Source organism: Chlamydotis macqueenii, chromosome 1, assembly GCF_036417535.1.
Source record: "Chlamydotis macqueenii isolate bChlMac1 chromosome 1, bChlMac1.mat, whole genome shotgun sequence".
Classification (NCBI taxonomy): Eukaryota; Metazoa; Chordata; class Aves; order Otidiformes; family Otididae; genus Chlamydotis; species Chlamydotis macqueenii.
Window position 1 is genome coordinate 94,330,239 of NC_141556.1, and position 14,709 is coordinate 94,344,947.

Sequence of the window (14,709 nt, forward strand, 5' to 3'; positions counted from 1 at the left end):
TATCTGATTTATCCACTGTAAAAACAAGCTAAGAAACATCCTTTAAGTAATGCAAGGCAAGAAATTTAACTTCCTTGGAAAAGCCCTGAAGTGTGTGACTTATCTCAGTTGATATTAAAGCAAGACTGCTACAGACAAAAATGCCACAATAACACTGTAAGATACTTAACATGGTTCATTGCACTTCTAACTTGCACTCAACTTCATGTTTGTAGGCTTAACAGCCTGCTCATGTATTGCTTTGTTACCTCATGGGCCAAAAAATGCTGCCAGGCCACAGGACTGGTGTTGTACACCTGCGAACATGAAACAATCTATTGCCACAAATATCTCCACTCACTGTTGCCAAGTGCCATTTCCAATACCTTCAGTAAATATGGCTTTTTGGGTACAGCCATTTCACCTCTACCCTCAGGCTTCACCTCAATGTAGGCCCAAGAGAAACAAGAGTTCAGGTAAAAGCACGACAATGTCTCTTGGCACAATGCCTGCCTTGCATTGTCACCAGATCTGCAAGAAATATCGTCAACACATTGGGTTGGCAGCATGGCCAGGAGCCAAAGGCTGCCAGTGTTTGGAAAACTGAAGAAACATGCCATGATTGACTGAAAGCTGAAAAGAGGTATTATTCTTAAAACCCTAACGTAACCACAGCAGCAGCAGTAGAGCAGAGCATTCCCAGTACCAGGGGATGGCAACGAAAAGGTGTGGGAAGATGACAACCAGTCACCTTGAAAGTCAGCGGTGAAGCAACCAATAGCTGCACTCTTGGACCAGGAAACCCTGGTGGGCAGCTGAGCTGCAGTGCTGTCCTCTCGTGCCAGCCCAGCCCAGCCCAGCCCATACAGGATTTGCCTCTTAAGAACTCTGTTGTGTTTGAATCTGTCAGAGAAAGGAAGACTCGCTACCAAAACACAAAGAAGCAGGGCAATGGCAGCTGAAAGCAAGGTGCAATAATTTGCTTTCTGTGCAAGCTCTCACTCAGTCCCCACAGAAAATGCCCATCAGCAATGGAAAAAGCATGGGATGAAACAACAGAACCTCAGAACAAGTGTGCCCAGTGCTTTGGCAAGCCAAGCTGCACCAACAAGTCTTCATACTCTCCATGGAAGATGACAAGGATGCCAGCTGGTATGAGGTGGGAGGCGTGATGGGGAGCAAGAGAGAAAGGGGCAAATGGAAAAAGGAGAATTTCTGCTAGTTACCCATCATGGTTTGCTGGGTTGCCAGGGAGGAAGGAGTGGTGGACTTCAGCTTTGGTCTTCGAGTAGCTACGATCAAACACAAAAACCACCTTCAGGTCCTCAAGGCAGGCTGTTGTTGCATGGATGGTATCAAGACAGAGCTAGAAACAAGGAGAACCCCCCCAAAAAGGCAGCAGAAAGCTTACAAATGGAGCAATGTGTAATAAGGAGCCATATGGGACCAACTATATCCTGGACCCACTTTTTAGGACATCAAAACATCTGAACAAGCTCATTGCTGCCAAGAAAAGCGCTGCCAGAATGATCAACATAGGAAGGGAATCACTGCCTATTTACCCATCACAGTCCTTGTGGTTTGCAGTGAGGCAGATGAGGTGGATTCCAGGTCCGATCTCTGGGTTGCTGTGGTCAGACATGGAATGATCTTGAGATATCCACACAGTCTTGCCACAGCACTACAAGCAGCACCAGTTCACAACAGCCCAAAGGTCTGTATTCAGGGCAACACATGCCTTTTCTTGGCAATATCTCATGACTCAGTGACCAAATCATCAGTCAACCATCTTGCCATGGTTGCAACTAACACAACACTCAGAAATTCAGTAGCTAAGTGGCTCTCCATCAGCAGAAAAAAAATGGCTAAATGAGTATTTGACTAAAGCACTCCTTACATTTCCTTGAAAGATACCAACAGTAATTGCAGAGGGAACATGGGAGCTAAGAGACCGACCTTTGGATTCAAAATTCAATATCTGATCTCACTTTTCCCTAGAATCCCCCAAAGTCTTTATCATATGGGTCAAAAATCTTAGTCTCTGCCACTAGTAAAGCACAGCAACTGTGTAGAAAAATGCCTGCAAACAAGTTACCAAAGGCAATTTTTTTTCTGCAGAATTACAGTACAACTTTCAGCCTGTTACACTTGTGCAGTCCATCATCCCATTGTACACTGAAGAACAAGTAACTTCAATAAAGTTACGTCCTCATTCTCTTAACCTAATTTTGCACAAATAAAATGCACAACCTAATATATAAATCAGTGTAAAATCCAGTCTGTGTGTATGAATTTGCACTGTGCATCCTTGCTGTACCACAGCCTTGCCGCTACGGGAGGCAAGAATTTTGGTGACAGTTTTCAAACATGCACAAAGATGAAGAAGTTGGTGGTAGTAAGGAAATGGTTCCTAGTGATTTCTCTAGGATTTCATCATATTCTCAGTCTTTGGAAACTGAAACTCTTCTGTTCAAGTCCCTTCTACATGAACTTTTTCTAGTGACATTCAATGACTCCATAACCAAATCAGTAACTTTCATTTTCCCATGGTTAAAAAATCATGGGGTATTCTTAAGAACACTAGCTAAAGTGCTTTTTCCACATCCCTGGAAACATTCAAGGCCAGGTTGGATGAGGCTCTGAACAACGTGATCTAGTCAAAGATATCCCTGCGCCTTGCAGGGGGGTTGGACTAGATGACCTTTGAAGGTCCCTTCCAACCCAAAACATTCTAAGATTCTATGATTCTAAAGCTTTTTCCACCCATGGAGAAGCTTTTGCATCCAATGTACAAAAGGATCAAATTTGACATGTTTGCACTTATTTAACCATTTCAAATAACAGGCCTCTCTCTATATATACAATCCTTCACAAAAAAAAAAAAAAAAAGAAAAAGGAAAACAACCTCATAGGACAATCTACCTAATAGTTTTCAAACATAAGAAAATTAATCTTATCATTCCAACATCTCATTCCAAATTTCTCAAACATCACAACAGATACAACTGCGCTCTTTCTCTCCAGTTATACTTTTATACAGAGCAAATCAGAATAAGCCCTACATTTATCAACATTGCTGTATCTTTTGAGAGACTGCCCAGATGTCAGAACTACAATGAAGAGAGACATCATTACCAGCTGAGATTGGTGGCATTTCTGACATGCCAGACGTTGAGGATCTTGAAGAAAGAGGCTTCCTTTCACCTAAATCTGAAAAGATAATCTTGTGTTAAAAGGCTTAATTGCCTCAGAGCTACTGCAGATAGCACAGGACTCAGCAGACAAATGTTGCATTGTTAAAATGGAAGCAAAAGGAAATTGGCTTGCAAATCATCTAGCCACTACTGTGTCTCATGAACGGTTCAGCTGGTGTGGAAGTCAATGCAGAAACCACATGACCTAATTATTCATAGTAATGACAATTCTTATTACTACTTAATAATCTTAGCACATTTAAGGATTGCAGGTAGTAAGAAACCACCTTTTGATGCAGAAAACTGTCAGCAGGCCAGCCAACACAAAGCTAGCCAAAACAATCTTTTCACAGAAAGATTACACAGAAGTATAGGTTAAAGTACTTAATTCTCTCTCGCATTTATGTTCTCTAAGCACAGGAAAAAAAACAAAACAAAACTGAGAAAGGCAGGTCCACAGCTGGGAGCCTCAATAACGAGAAAACCAAATCCAACCAAGTAAAGGGAATCCACCTCTGTGCCCCCTGGTCCTGCACCTACAAAGATGAATGATGAGTGCAGATGAGTATCTAGATAATGGCAGAAATGAGTGGTATGAATTACTGGGATGGTGACAACTAAAGCAATGCAAAGCCTTTAAAAATAGCAGCAAGTATAAAAATGAAAAGAAAATCTTTACATGTAGATTACAATGTAGTAATCTATACATTACTAAATAAAGTAATCTTATAAATTTTACCCAGTGTTGTTTGTAACAACTGAGGTTCTGTAGTAATTATGGGTATGGATATTTCCAACTCAGTAGCATCCCTAGCTGCAGGAAAAAAAAAAAAAAAAAGTAAACATACCTGAGAAATAACTTCATGTAAATAAATTAAGAAGGAAGATTTGAGGGAGAAAAATTTTACCTTCCGCTGCTGTGCAGAGTATTATTTTTTATTATTTGTTTACAAAATTAACCTTCTTTTTTATATGTATTTTAAATACCCTCACTAACCACTTAGCTGAATAAGTTATTCTAGTTTTCCCATGTGTGCAAATCCTCACAAAGAGTTTGAAAAAACAATGTACATATAATTTTACATGCGCTTGCCTTAAATAGCACCTGAAAAAACAGCTCTACGACTTATACCATATCTTTCCATTACCTTAAGAATTCTTTAGAAAATTTAGAAAAAAAATGTGATTTTGGGACACTAAGTCTCTTGCTACCACTTCATTAAGTAACTTAGCTCTATGCAGTTTCTCAACTTCAGCCTGTTTTTTTCAGTCAGATTTGGCCCCAAGTATCCCATATAACAGAATGAACTAACTTGATTTAAAATCATTGCCTTGGAGTAGGATATTTTATAAAACAGTGCAGCAAAACTGAACTCTTCAAAATTGTATTAGGATGCCAAAAACCAGTGGTCTATACAGCAGAGAACTTAATAAACTACAGCTGCGTTGCTCAGAATGAAGTTTTGGGCAATGAACTGTTTTCTTTTCCCCTCCACCTCCTCCTACCTCTTCCCCTTTGCCCTCACGTCTTATGCACATACTTGTTCACGTTCAAGCAATGCTTAAAAAACTTAAGGCTGCAGGAAAAACAACAACTTATCTCCAAAGCTGTAACCGAAAGTATAGTTTATTTAGAAAGATAGTCCCGAGATGTGTTTACTTTCTTATTTTAAGACAATACATAGGAAAAATTACAGCAAAATGTATTTGGACGTTGAAAAACAGACAGAAAGAAAAAAAATTATCACTAAAAAGTGTCATATCTTACTTGACTGTAACAGTGTTAATTCTTGCAAAACTTTAATCTTTTCCTGACACACCCATTTGATTGATACTGCATTATTCAGGCTCTGTAAGCTAGCTGCAGTCTTGTTTTAAACCTGTGCTATGCCTGATCCCAGGAATGAGGATGTTGTTAGAAGATCTGAAAAACTAACACAAAGGGCAACACTCAATGCAAGCAGTGTGGAATAACTGTCTGAAATAATCAACATGGAAGTAGTAATAAACTTTTCAGCACCAAAACAACAAACAAAAGGGTATGCTTCTGAAATAATATTACTATAATTTACCAGTGTCTGGTATTTCTGAAGCTGTAAAACTTTGAGGAGTAGAAGTAACATGAAGGAAACCATGTGAAGCTGGAAAATAAAAACAAAAATCATACTGTATTTTTTTGAAGTTACAAGAACCATCATGCAAGAGAATCATATTCTTTTATGAGGTGAAGAAACTTCTAGGAAATACTTAACATACTGTGTTCCACAGAAAGGTGGAGTCTGAAATGTACAATAGCCAATTAAGTATGACTTGAAAACATCCATCGATGCAACTAATGACCAAACTGACAGCAGAATCGCACAAAAAGAAGATGAACTACAGAGTTAAAAAGAAGAATACAAGGCCACTCAAAAAAGGAGAACAAATTATGAATTAAAAAAAAAAATTAACAAACTTGAACTGCATGGAATTTTTGTCTAGAATACCAAAGATCAAGAAGGAGGAAATCCTGGTGCTGAAAATGGAGAAGGAAAAAGGATGACAAAGCAGGAACTGTACCAGATGAAACATATAAGCTGCCTCCAGACAGACATGTGAATGGTTGACAACTGCAATTAATCTCCCCTTTAGTAACTGATTTCCTTCAAAAATTAATTTATTCTAAAAACATACTCATCAGGCATTACACTATTGGCATGCTAATGAAGTGAAATATTTCCAACAGGCTCTCATCTTACTATCTTTTTTTTACTTCTTTGGGATAACTGTCAGTGGCCCCAGGTAAATAGCTAGCTCTTACAAACTCATCTATAAAATAAGAGAAATACATTATAGACATTTTATAAGGACCAACTAGCCAGTGTCTAAATCTTCAATTACATGTTTTTACAGTGCCAGTTATGAAATCTGGGCACTTAGAAGTATGTCTGTGTTTATAGAGAAAGGCTGAAAGAAGAGCTACATTTTCAAAAGATGCTGGAATTTCTGCAGTTTCCATTCATTTCTTAGGACTCTGAGTACCTCAGCAAATCAGAATATTCCACTTATGAAACTCAGGTGTGGACAGGCCTATTTAAATTTAGTATTTACTGTAAGTCAAATTTAATTTTAAAGCTAAGAATTACATGCTGTAGCGAAATATGAAAAATCTCCAAACTACTAGTTCAATATTTCATATAAAATGCCATAAAGAAATCTGCTATTTGATACAGCACTTTCAAACCTGCAATTATTCTTCATTGATGTCAAACTGAACAAACTATTTAATGAGAGGCACTATGTCTCCTCTGAAAATTTCCAGCTGTCAAGAGGATTAATCTTATGAGAAATCATTACCAGGTCTGGTTGGTTGCGCTTCTGTGGTACCAGATGTTTTGGGTCCTGAAGAAACAGGCTGTGTTTCCTCAAAAGCTGAAAAAAGAATCTGAGCTTAAAATGCTGAGAGAACTGTGGCTTAATGGATTAGCATCAGATGGCTTAGTGAAGGCTGTGCAATTCCAGATGATGCTAATGCAAAGCTAAGCAAGATGTGAGACAACTGTGTTATGACAACAGGAAGTGATGGTTTGCAATAGTCTTCTGGCCTTGAAATTTGAGTTCCACATGCCCAAAATAACTCTTATCAGCAAGGAATTTTATCTTATCAAATTTTCTGTGACAAGAGATGCAACTATACAAAAAGAAATAAGCTAATGATGATGCAAGACATCACTGTATTTAAGCAGTTTTTAATCCAGAAACAAAAATGTTTTTCACTTGGTTACACAGACACAAGAATGGTGAATAAGCAGCTCTCTGTGGGTGTTGGTAGACAGGATTTTAAAGCAGATCTTAAAATTATCATTTGCACGTCTATGTGACACGAGGATAATGGAAAAAATAATGGAAATAATCTGCTATTACCCATCTCCGTCTCTGTGGTTTCTGCAGAAGGTAGAGATACAGATTTCAAGGCTGGACTCTGACTAGCTAAGAGTAAATATGAAAACAATTTTATCATACTGAGATAGTCACTCTCCTTCAAGTCGTACAAAATCTGATTTTAACTGTACCTAGCAAGTTTTTGTTTGGTTTGAAGGTCTCTTCTTTCTATTAATTTTTAGCCCACTAAAACTTTGGCATTCATTGTCTAATCAGGCTGATTCCATATTACTTAAGAGGTCTTTCCTTCAGCAAAGCAGCTACAACCCAAACACAATACATTTGATCTCCACAGCACTCGCAGGTCTGTACAAACCAGTTACTATTACGCTATGTATAACTATTTCAAAAGGAGTTGTAGTGGGAAAAGATTAAAAAAAGAGTAGTACAATGAAGTAAGTGAAATAATCATGAAAGTCAGTAAACAGCATCTTTTATCTGTTATGCTTTAATGAAGACTAATACAAAGACCTTATGATTATTTCACTTCGAAGAATGGATAACTTGAAGTGTGCTTTAATGAAAACAGGGAGTTAATTGGGCATTCTGACCTAAAGGAAATAATGACTCAGTTTCCATCATGTGTAGGTTTTGAACTACTTTCTAAGAAACAGATCCTATTCAACTGTGTGTACAGGCCAGTAAGTACCATTCTTTCCAGTAAAATTATCTGCACCAGTTACTTATGCCTATTTAGGTTACAATATATTTGAAAGAGAAAATTTCCATCTCTATTTTGAATTGGTCTTTATCAAGATGAGGTTTTTTGAAAAGCAGTTATACCAGAATTTTAAAATTGAACTTCTCTGAATGCTTGAGATTGAGAAAAAAATTCAAACAACTAGGTGTGAGCTTCATTTTTAGTGTAGGCAATATTAATATAAGCCAAAAAATGAACAGAGTTTTATTTCATATATTGGATCTGCTTTCCCATTGACTTGCAATCCAGCTTATCACATTAACAAAATATGATCCCAGGTTACTATTCTGATATAGCTGGACTCAGCACTTGGACCAGATGATCATCGTAGGTCCCTTCCAACTGGAACTATTCTATTCGATTCTACATTTATAGAAAAGAAAATAGTACCAACAAAAGCTGTATGATTCACAGCTTTTGGCAGAAATTTCCATTGATCCATTCACATACAGTAAGAGCTATGAGAGATCTCCCAAAGGCATCAAAACATTGAAGACATGTTAACAAAGCTATCTTTTCAGAAAGGTTTGAACTCAAAATATACCGACCACACAGAAAGTTTACAAAGGAGATGTCTCCCTCTGGTACAATCGAGATAGAAAAATAAAGAAAAAAACTCTTCAGGGGAACTAGGGCAGAATACAGGTCACACACGCTGAAACTTAAGAAATGAAATTTTGCTTTGTTTGCTGATCTGATGACAGCAGGTGATTAAGGCATGCAGAGGCACAGCGCAGAGAAACCTCCTCTGTACACCCCCCACCACCACCCTCACAGAATAACTTTTACTTCATGATTGACTTCATGGGGAGCACAGATGCTCCAGCTGACCCAACGGCTGAGCCCACCCTCACATAATTAAATCCTAGTTTTCCTAAGTGGAATTATTTGGGAGGAATGAAGGACATCAAAACAAACACAGAATAAATACTGGAATGAAAATGTATTTTGCCTCAGTTGTTATTGTTTTCCCTTTACCACTCAGAAAAACATAGGATTAGATTATTATTCCCCCATAGAGAGCAAAAATACATCCCATCCCTAATAATTTTCAATTTTCAGCTAAATTTACAGCAAATATGTTCTTAAATTACTTAATGTGTGTCTCTCTCTCCAATGCTGCCTATAACAGGATTTAAACAAACTTATTTCACTACAGTGAAAATAAATATATATCCTCATCCCCTCAAACATATCTGGAAAAGAGCTGTCAAAATTTGTAGCAAATTAAGAGGAAATTGTGACGATAATTTTCATGTTCTTGAGAATTTGGTTCAGATATGCCTTTCAAGAAGTAAGAGCTGTTCCTGGAAATTATTTTAAAATCTGGCAGACTGCATTAAGCAAAAGTATGCCACCTAAATAAACCAGCACTATAATATGATAACTTCTTGACTAATGCTTAGTGAAACATAAACCCATATTGATGCAAGGACACCCCAGTTAACTACTGTGGTAGCTGTTCATATATATAGCAGCAATGAGCAGTTGTTTCAGTAGAATGAGATATTTATGACTAACACAATGACACAGTGTGGAGAAACACAGGCCTGTTATGAAAGCAGAGTTCCTGAGAAGGGGAGACACAGGATACGGTGCAGAGGAGTACAAACATGGGATGATAAGAGATGGAGACTAGGCTTGGCGCTGGAGACCCCATGCCATAAACAGCTCAGTGATGATCAGTTAAAAACTGCACACTTGGAGCCAGACAAAACTTACTTCAGGGTAACAAGAACATAGAAAGAGTATAAAACATACACAAATGGCACCATATATGGTAAATTCAGATGTAAGGTGTCTCTCAGCGGAAGAAAGAAAGAAAGAAGAAAGGTGGAAGAAATTATCAACATGAACATAATATTCCTCCCAACAGAGGACTCCAGATGCTCATAACTTGCTGAAACATCCCCACTGATCACCAACACAAGTATAAAATCATGAAACTTAGGACCCACAGGTGTAGTGGAAGGGTGAGCAAAACAGCAGGAAAAAGGGTAGAAACTAAGAAGTTTGTGTTACTATGTTAATTACGATATTGCTGTTATTGAGGCTTTTTCTCTACGTAAGTACCTGCATTAATATTCTTTGTTTTACAGTAAGAGTTAAATCTAGACTAATGACGATTCTTGAATTAGGTAGACTATTAAGATTTCCATTACACTAACAATAAATTATTTGATTTATGTACATATACATGCAAATGCATTTACATACATGTAAATACTTACGTCTATACATGTACACATACATGTAAATGTATGCATATGTATATAAAATATAACTTTAAAAAAAAAGAAAGAAAAGGTGTGTTTCTTCTTTGCCAATAAGAAGATTTTGACCATAACATTTTGACTTTAACACAGATAAAATTATTTAAAAAAATGTGAGCAGTGCCATACTTTCTCAAATATAAGTCCTTTCCAAAGTTTCCTTAAGTTCATCACCAAATAACTAATGAATCCAGAAATAAGCAAACACTTATGAATATTTAAACTACAACAACATCTGCACATTATTACACTATTTTAACCAAATATACAAGTATTTGGCAAGCTGCATGAAAATCCACAGAATTTATGTTGGCTGGAATAGTACTCCAATCAAGAAATACAGTCAGTCTCAGAAGATTATGAGGTACTTCCAAGAAAATTGCAAAATTAAGAGTACAGATTTTAGCTAGATATAAATTGCCATCATTATTCTATAGATAGAAGTCCATATATTCTCATGAGTTTTTGTTTGTTTGTTTGTTTTATGAAATGAAGCATTGATCTCAAGCATCCTGTTACAACAAAAAAGCAAAACCAGACTTAGAATTAAAGAAGAAATTTGCAAATTTTGTGAAGAAAAAGCTATCAGTTACCATATTTTATCTACAGAATGATATTATAGTAGTTGGAAGCATTAAAACCTGCCAGCCACAGAAACAACAAAAGACAATTTTCCACTGAAGTTTACTCAAATTTACAAAGAAAGTAATTACCAAGTTTTGTCAATGGACTTTTTGGAGCATCAGAGATTCTGGATCCAGAAGGAAGAGGCTCTATTTCATTAAAAGCTATGATAAAAGAAATAATCAAGGCTTTACTTGATTAATAATATTACAAGACACAGTACGGATCTGTATTTTGGCTTATAAACCACACACTCCTGAAATCAATGATGTTTAATAAACAAGAAAAAAGTAGTTCCAACCTAAAAAAAAACCACATAACTTTGTCACTTAAAAAGATGTGTGGAATATGAACAAAAACATCTTTTCCCTAATCATAATATAAAGGTCCATCAATCATGGCAATTTGATAATGAATATTCATCAGTAACTATGACCACCTTGTTGAAATTAAGCAGTGACTCATCTTGATTAAATTTCATATTTTAATTTTTAAAAGCACAGCAAAAACCAAGAAAGGTTAATTTTGCTTAAAAAAAACCTGATTAAAAGTTAGAATGAAAATTAGATTGACTGATGGTTTAGCTTCAGTAAATTCTGGAAATCTGTAAGAGAGAGTAAGACATTAACATGAATCAATAGGATTCATGCAAAAATATATTTATCGAGAAGAAGATCTGTATTTCAGTCCTGCAAATGCTGATGATCTCTTCCTTTATCATATATCATCTTGTATGTCATCTGTGCTTTATAAATATCTAATGAAATTTTTTAAAAAATACAACCTCAAGTTTAGATTTGTGTTCATAATTTTGCATGGTTTGGGAATTAAAATACAGAGAGAGAATTTAGAATTCCAAATGCAAGAAGGAAGTAGATGCTGCTCCAAATCACAAAACTAACAATACTACTACTTAGATCAGAATCCTCTCTTTCTCTCTCAATCTCTATGAAAAAAATTAGTAGAGCTCTTTTTTTCCTCCAGGACAAATACAATTATATCATGTCACATGCAGGATTTTCCTTTTTTATCACTGTTGATGGTACCTAAGTGAACCTATCATCAAGAACAAAATCAAGGAGGTAGTTATTTCAATTCTATCACCAAGGTTAATTTTCCTGATGGAAATTTTATGTGATGTTAATAATACAGATCACATAGACAGAAAGAATTATTTTGAAAAATAAAATTGAATCACCCAGTCAAATCTGCTAGCCATAATCATATGTGTAACAGCCACAGTTCAGTCAGAGCTAGATGCGTCCTGCTTTACATTTCATGTGTGAGTCGCTGGAAAGACAAAGGGAACCATAAATTTTTAGTTAGGACTTCCTTTGTAGTCAACAGAAATGCGATGCAGCAAGTAGTAGAAAAATTCTGCTGGAAATGAAAAAAAAAACATTTAATGTACAAAGAAGATAAAAAGCAGCAAAATTAGTTACCCAGTATGTTTTGAGTTTGCACCAATTCGGGTTTAGGCGTTGATTTAAATTCCACAGGTCCATGTTTTTTCTCAGCCTGAGCTAGAAGAAAGAAGCTTTATTTAATTTGGAATCCCTTTGAGCTTTCCTTTACCTACTGCCCAAGCCTGCTGTTTTTCTTGCTGCCATTTTATGCCACCTGGTTTGAATAATTTCTGTAGCAGCTCGACTCTATCATGTTTAATATTTATTTTTGTTTTCACATTTGAAGTCTATATGATATTTTGGATTCATTTTGTTGCAGTTTTACATAGTGAAAGGAAAATGTGAGCCACAATGAGCAAAACTAAGATCAGAAGATCACACTGCACTGCTGTTACAGCCTCCCAAACTCAATATGATATACATTTTAAACAAGACCCATTACATCACAGTGTATTTATAATTTTTTTTTTTTGGTGCTATTCTGGATTTTTTAAATCCTTCTGATATAAAAACTATCAGAAAAAGAATAAAAATTCATCTACAATACCTTCGCTCTTTCATTTTTCTAGTAATAATATGTTTTTTGACTTTCATTCATTCTTCTAATTCTACATCTTCAGGGTAAAGCATGGACAGTTTATTAAACAGATATTAAATGTACCTAAACTGAATTGCTGACCATATTTTAATAAATCAGTGCATAAATATGCTCTTCCAGCTGTTTCACATAACATTTCATTCCTATGGTATGTAAGTCAAGATCACTTCTTTCCTCTCCAACTTGCTGGAGGGACCATAGCATTTGATCAGTCATACAGTACACAACAGGTAATTATAAAATTATTATAAAATGACAAAGCTTATTGATATGGAACACAGGATGGTAAGGTGTCAGCCCTGAACGTGATAAGAGCATTAATTCCTTCCACAGAGCAAATTGCACAGTATTTAGCACATGTTCGTATTCAGAGGAGACCTTTAATATTGGTGATCAGCATCTCCAGTTACAGTACTGTTACTGTCAGCAGGAGGAGGATTTCATTCTACAGAGAAGTCAAAGCAATTTATCTCTATGAAGCCTGTGGGAGAAAATTCACCCATAAGAGAGCCAGAAAAAACAACTAACAAACCCATACCTCAGAAATGAAACTCTCCTGTTTTGCACAGAACATTGTAGGGATGATGTGAAAAAAAAAAACAAAGACATTTTTGTAAAAATATATATAGGAAGCAGAAAGTTTAGGCTTTAAAAGTTAAATTAGAGAAAGAGGAATGACTCTTTTCCAGAGCACCAGGTAAACTAGGCTTAATATGCTGGTTCAATGGTAGCTGCAAAGTAAATTACTAATATGACAAAGAAAGGTAAATTACTTTACTATCACAGCATGGAATACATGCAAGAATGCATTTAGGCTACATTTCTTAAACTACTTTTCCTGTGCTTCTCTTGCCCCTCTCATTCATGGTCCTTTCTTCCTCCACAATGAGAATTAAGATATTCTGATGGAAGCAATAATCTTACTGCTTCTCATATCCCACTTGAGCACAAGGGGAAGCCTTCAGGGGCCAGAAGGAGGACAGGAGGAACAGAACTCGGGAAACCCCTAGTTTGGACTCACAGGTGGTACTTTTCATTTCAAGTCTATTATCTATTTCTAATCTACTTTGATAAATTTCTTGTACAATCCCTTACATAAAGAAATGACTTTTTTTTTTTTTTTGAGACTAGCTCTTCCATAACCTAGACAAATGTGCTGATATTTCTAACTGTTGGCTAGCTCCAGTTTCCCTGTGAAGTTAATAAAAAGGCTCACACTTGATTCAACTAAGAGAAAAAATGTAGTGACAGTTTCAGGTATATTAAACAGCATTTTAAAGATTGAGGGGGAGAAAAAAAAAGCGTTATGAATTTCTGCTGCTGTGTTAAGAAAAAATTAGTTCCAAGTGGAAAATATTGTAACAAGCCTGGCAAAAACAGAGCATGAAAGAGCTTACTAACCAGTCTTTCCATGGAAGTGCATGCCAAGGGAGGGGAGGGCCTGAAATTAAGAAAATGATGGGATGCGTGGCTGACAAATACACCAAAAAAAGTTACTGACCCACGTCACACCACAAAACACACGCTTTGACAAAGATCCAGTGGAATATAAGAGCGGCCCAGCTCATGGAGCCTTTCAGATAGTCCGCTTGCTGAAGCACTTCAAGCTCCTTTCTTCCCTTCTTGCATGACTGATGACACAACAGCTGCTACAGCTCCTTGTAAATCAGCATTCTGTTGCTACTTCTGGCACCAGTCCTCAAACCTTTCACAGCAAATAATTACTCAGAGAATTCAGTATCATTTTCAAATAGGAAAGTCTGAATGAAATATAATGAAGTAGTTCCTGTTGCTAAGCACAATTAATTGTGCCTATATATTACCCTGTCTCTCAAATGCAACCCTTGCAAAAGGCCAGTGCTTGATCTCTCACTTAAGTTACTTGTGAAAGTCTGGGTCAAATGCTTAAGTATTCAACTTATTTTTGCATATGCAGTGGCTACACATAAATTACACCTGAGGAACTTCTTTTTTTCTCTTAAGGAATTAACTTTCATTCTCCTGTTTCCTGTCA

The 14,709-nt window shown here is 36.4% G+C and overlaps 1 protein-coding gene across 26 annotated transcripts in view; it reads right to left on the reverse strand.

Annotated features, from left to right (window-relative positions):
* Nucleotides 1-14,709, reverse strand: part of ABI3BP (ABI family member 3 binding protein) — a 167,394-nt gene that overhangs the window by 87,715 nt on the left and 64,970 nt on the right. For 23 of the 26 annotated variants that reach the window (XM_086762305.1, XM_086762112.1, XM_086762281.1 and 20 more), the window contains exons 11-19: nt 12,134-12,214; nt 10,781-10,855; nt 7,077-7,142; nt 6,510-6,584; nt 5,246-5,314; nt 3,913-3,987; nt 3,115-3,189; nt 1,542-1,607; nt 1,206-1,271 (exon numbers count right to left, since the gene is read on the reverse strand). In XM_086762305.1, coding sequence (XP_086618431.1) covers nt 1,206-1,271; nt 1,542-1,607; nt 3,115-3,189; nt 3,913-3,987; nt 5,246-5,314; nt 6,510-6,584; nt 7,077-7,142; nt 10,781-10,855; nt 12,134-12,214 — 648 coding nt within the window. The remainder of the gene's footprint in view (nt 1-1,205; nt 1,272-1,541; nt 1,608-3,114; nt 3,190-3,912; nt 3,988-5,245; nt 5,315-6,509; nt 6,585-7,076; nt 7,143-10,780; nt 10,856-12,133; nt 12,215-14,709) is intronic. The other 3 variants (XM_086762180.1, XM_086762170.1, XM_086762220.1) reach the window with 3 other exon arrangements.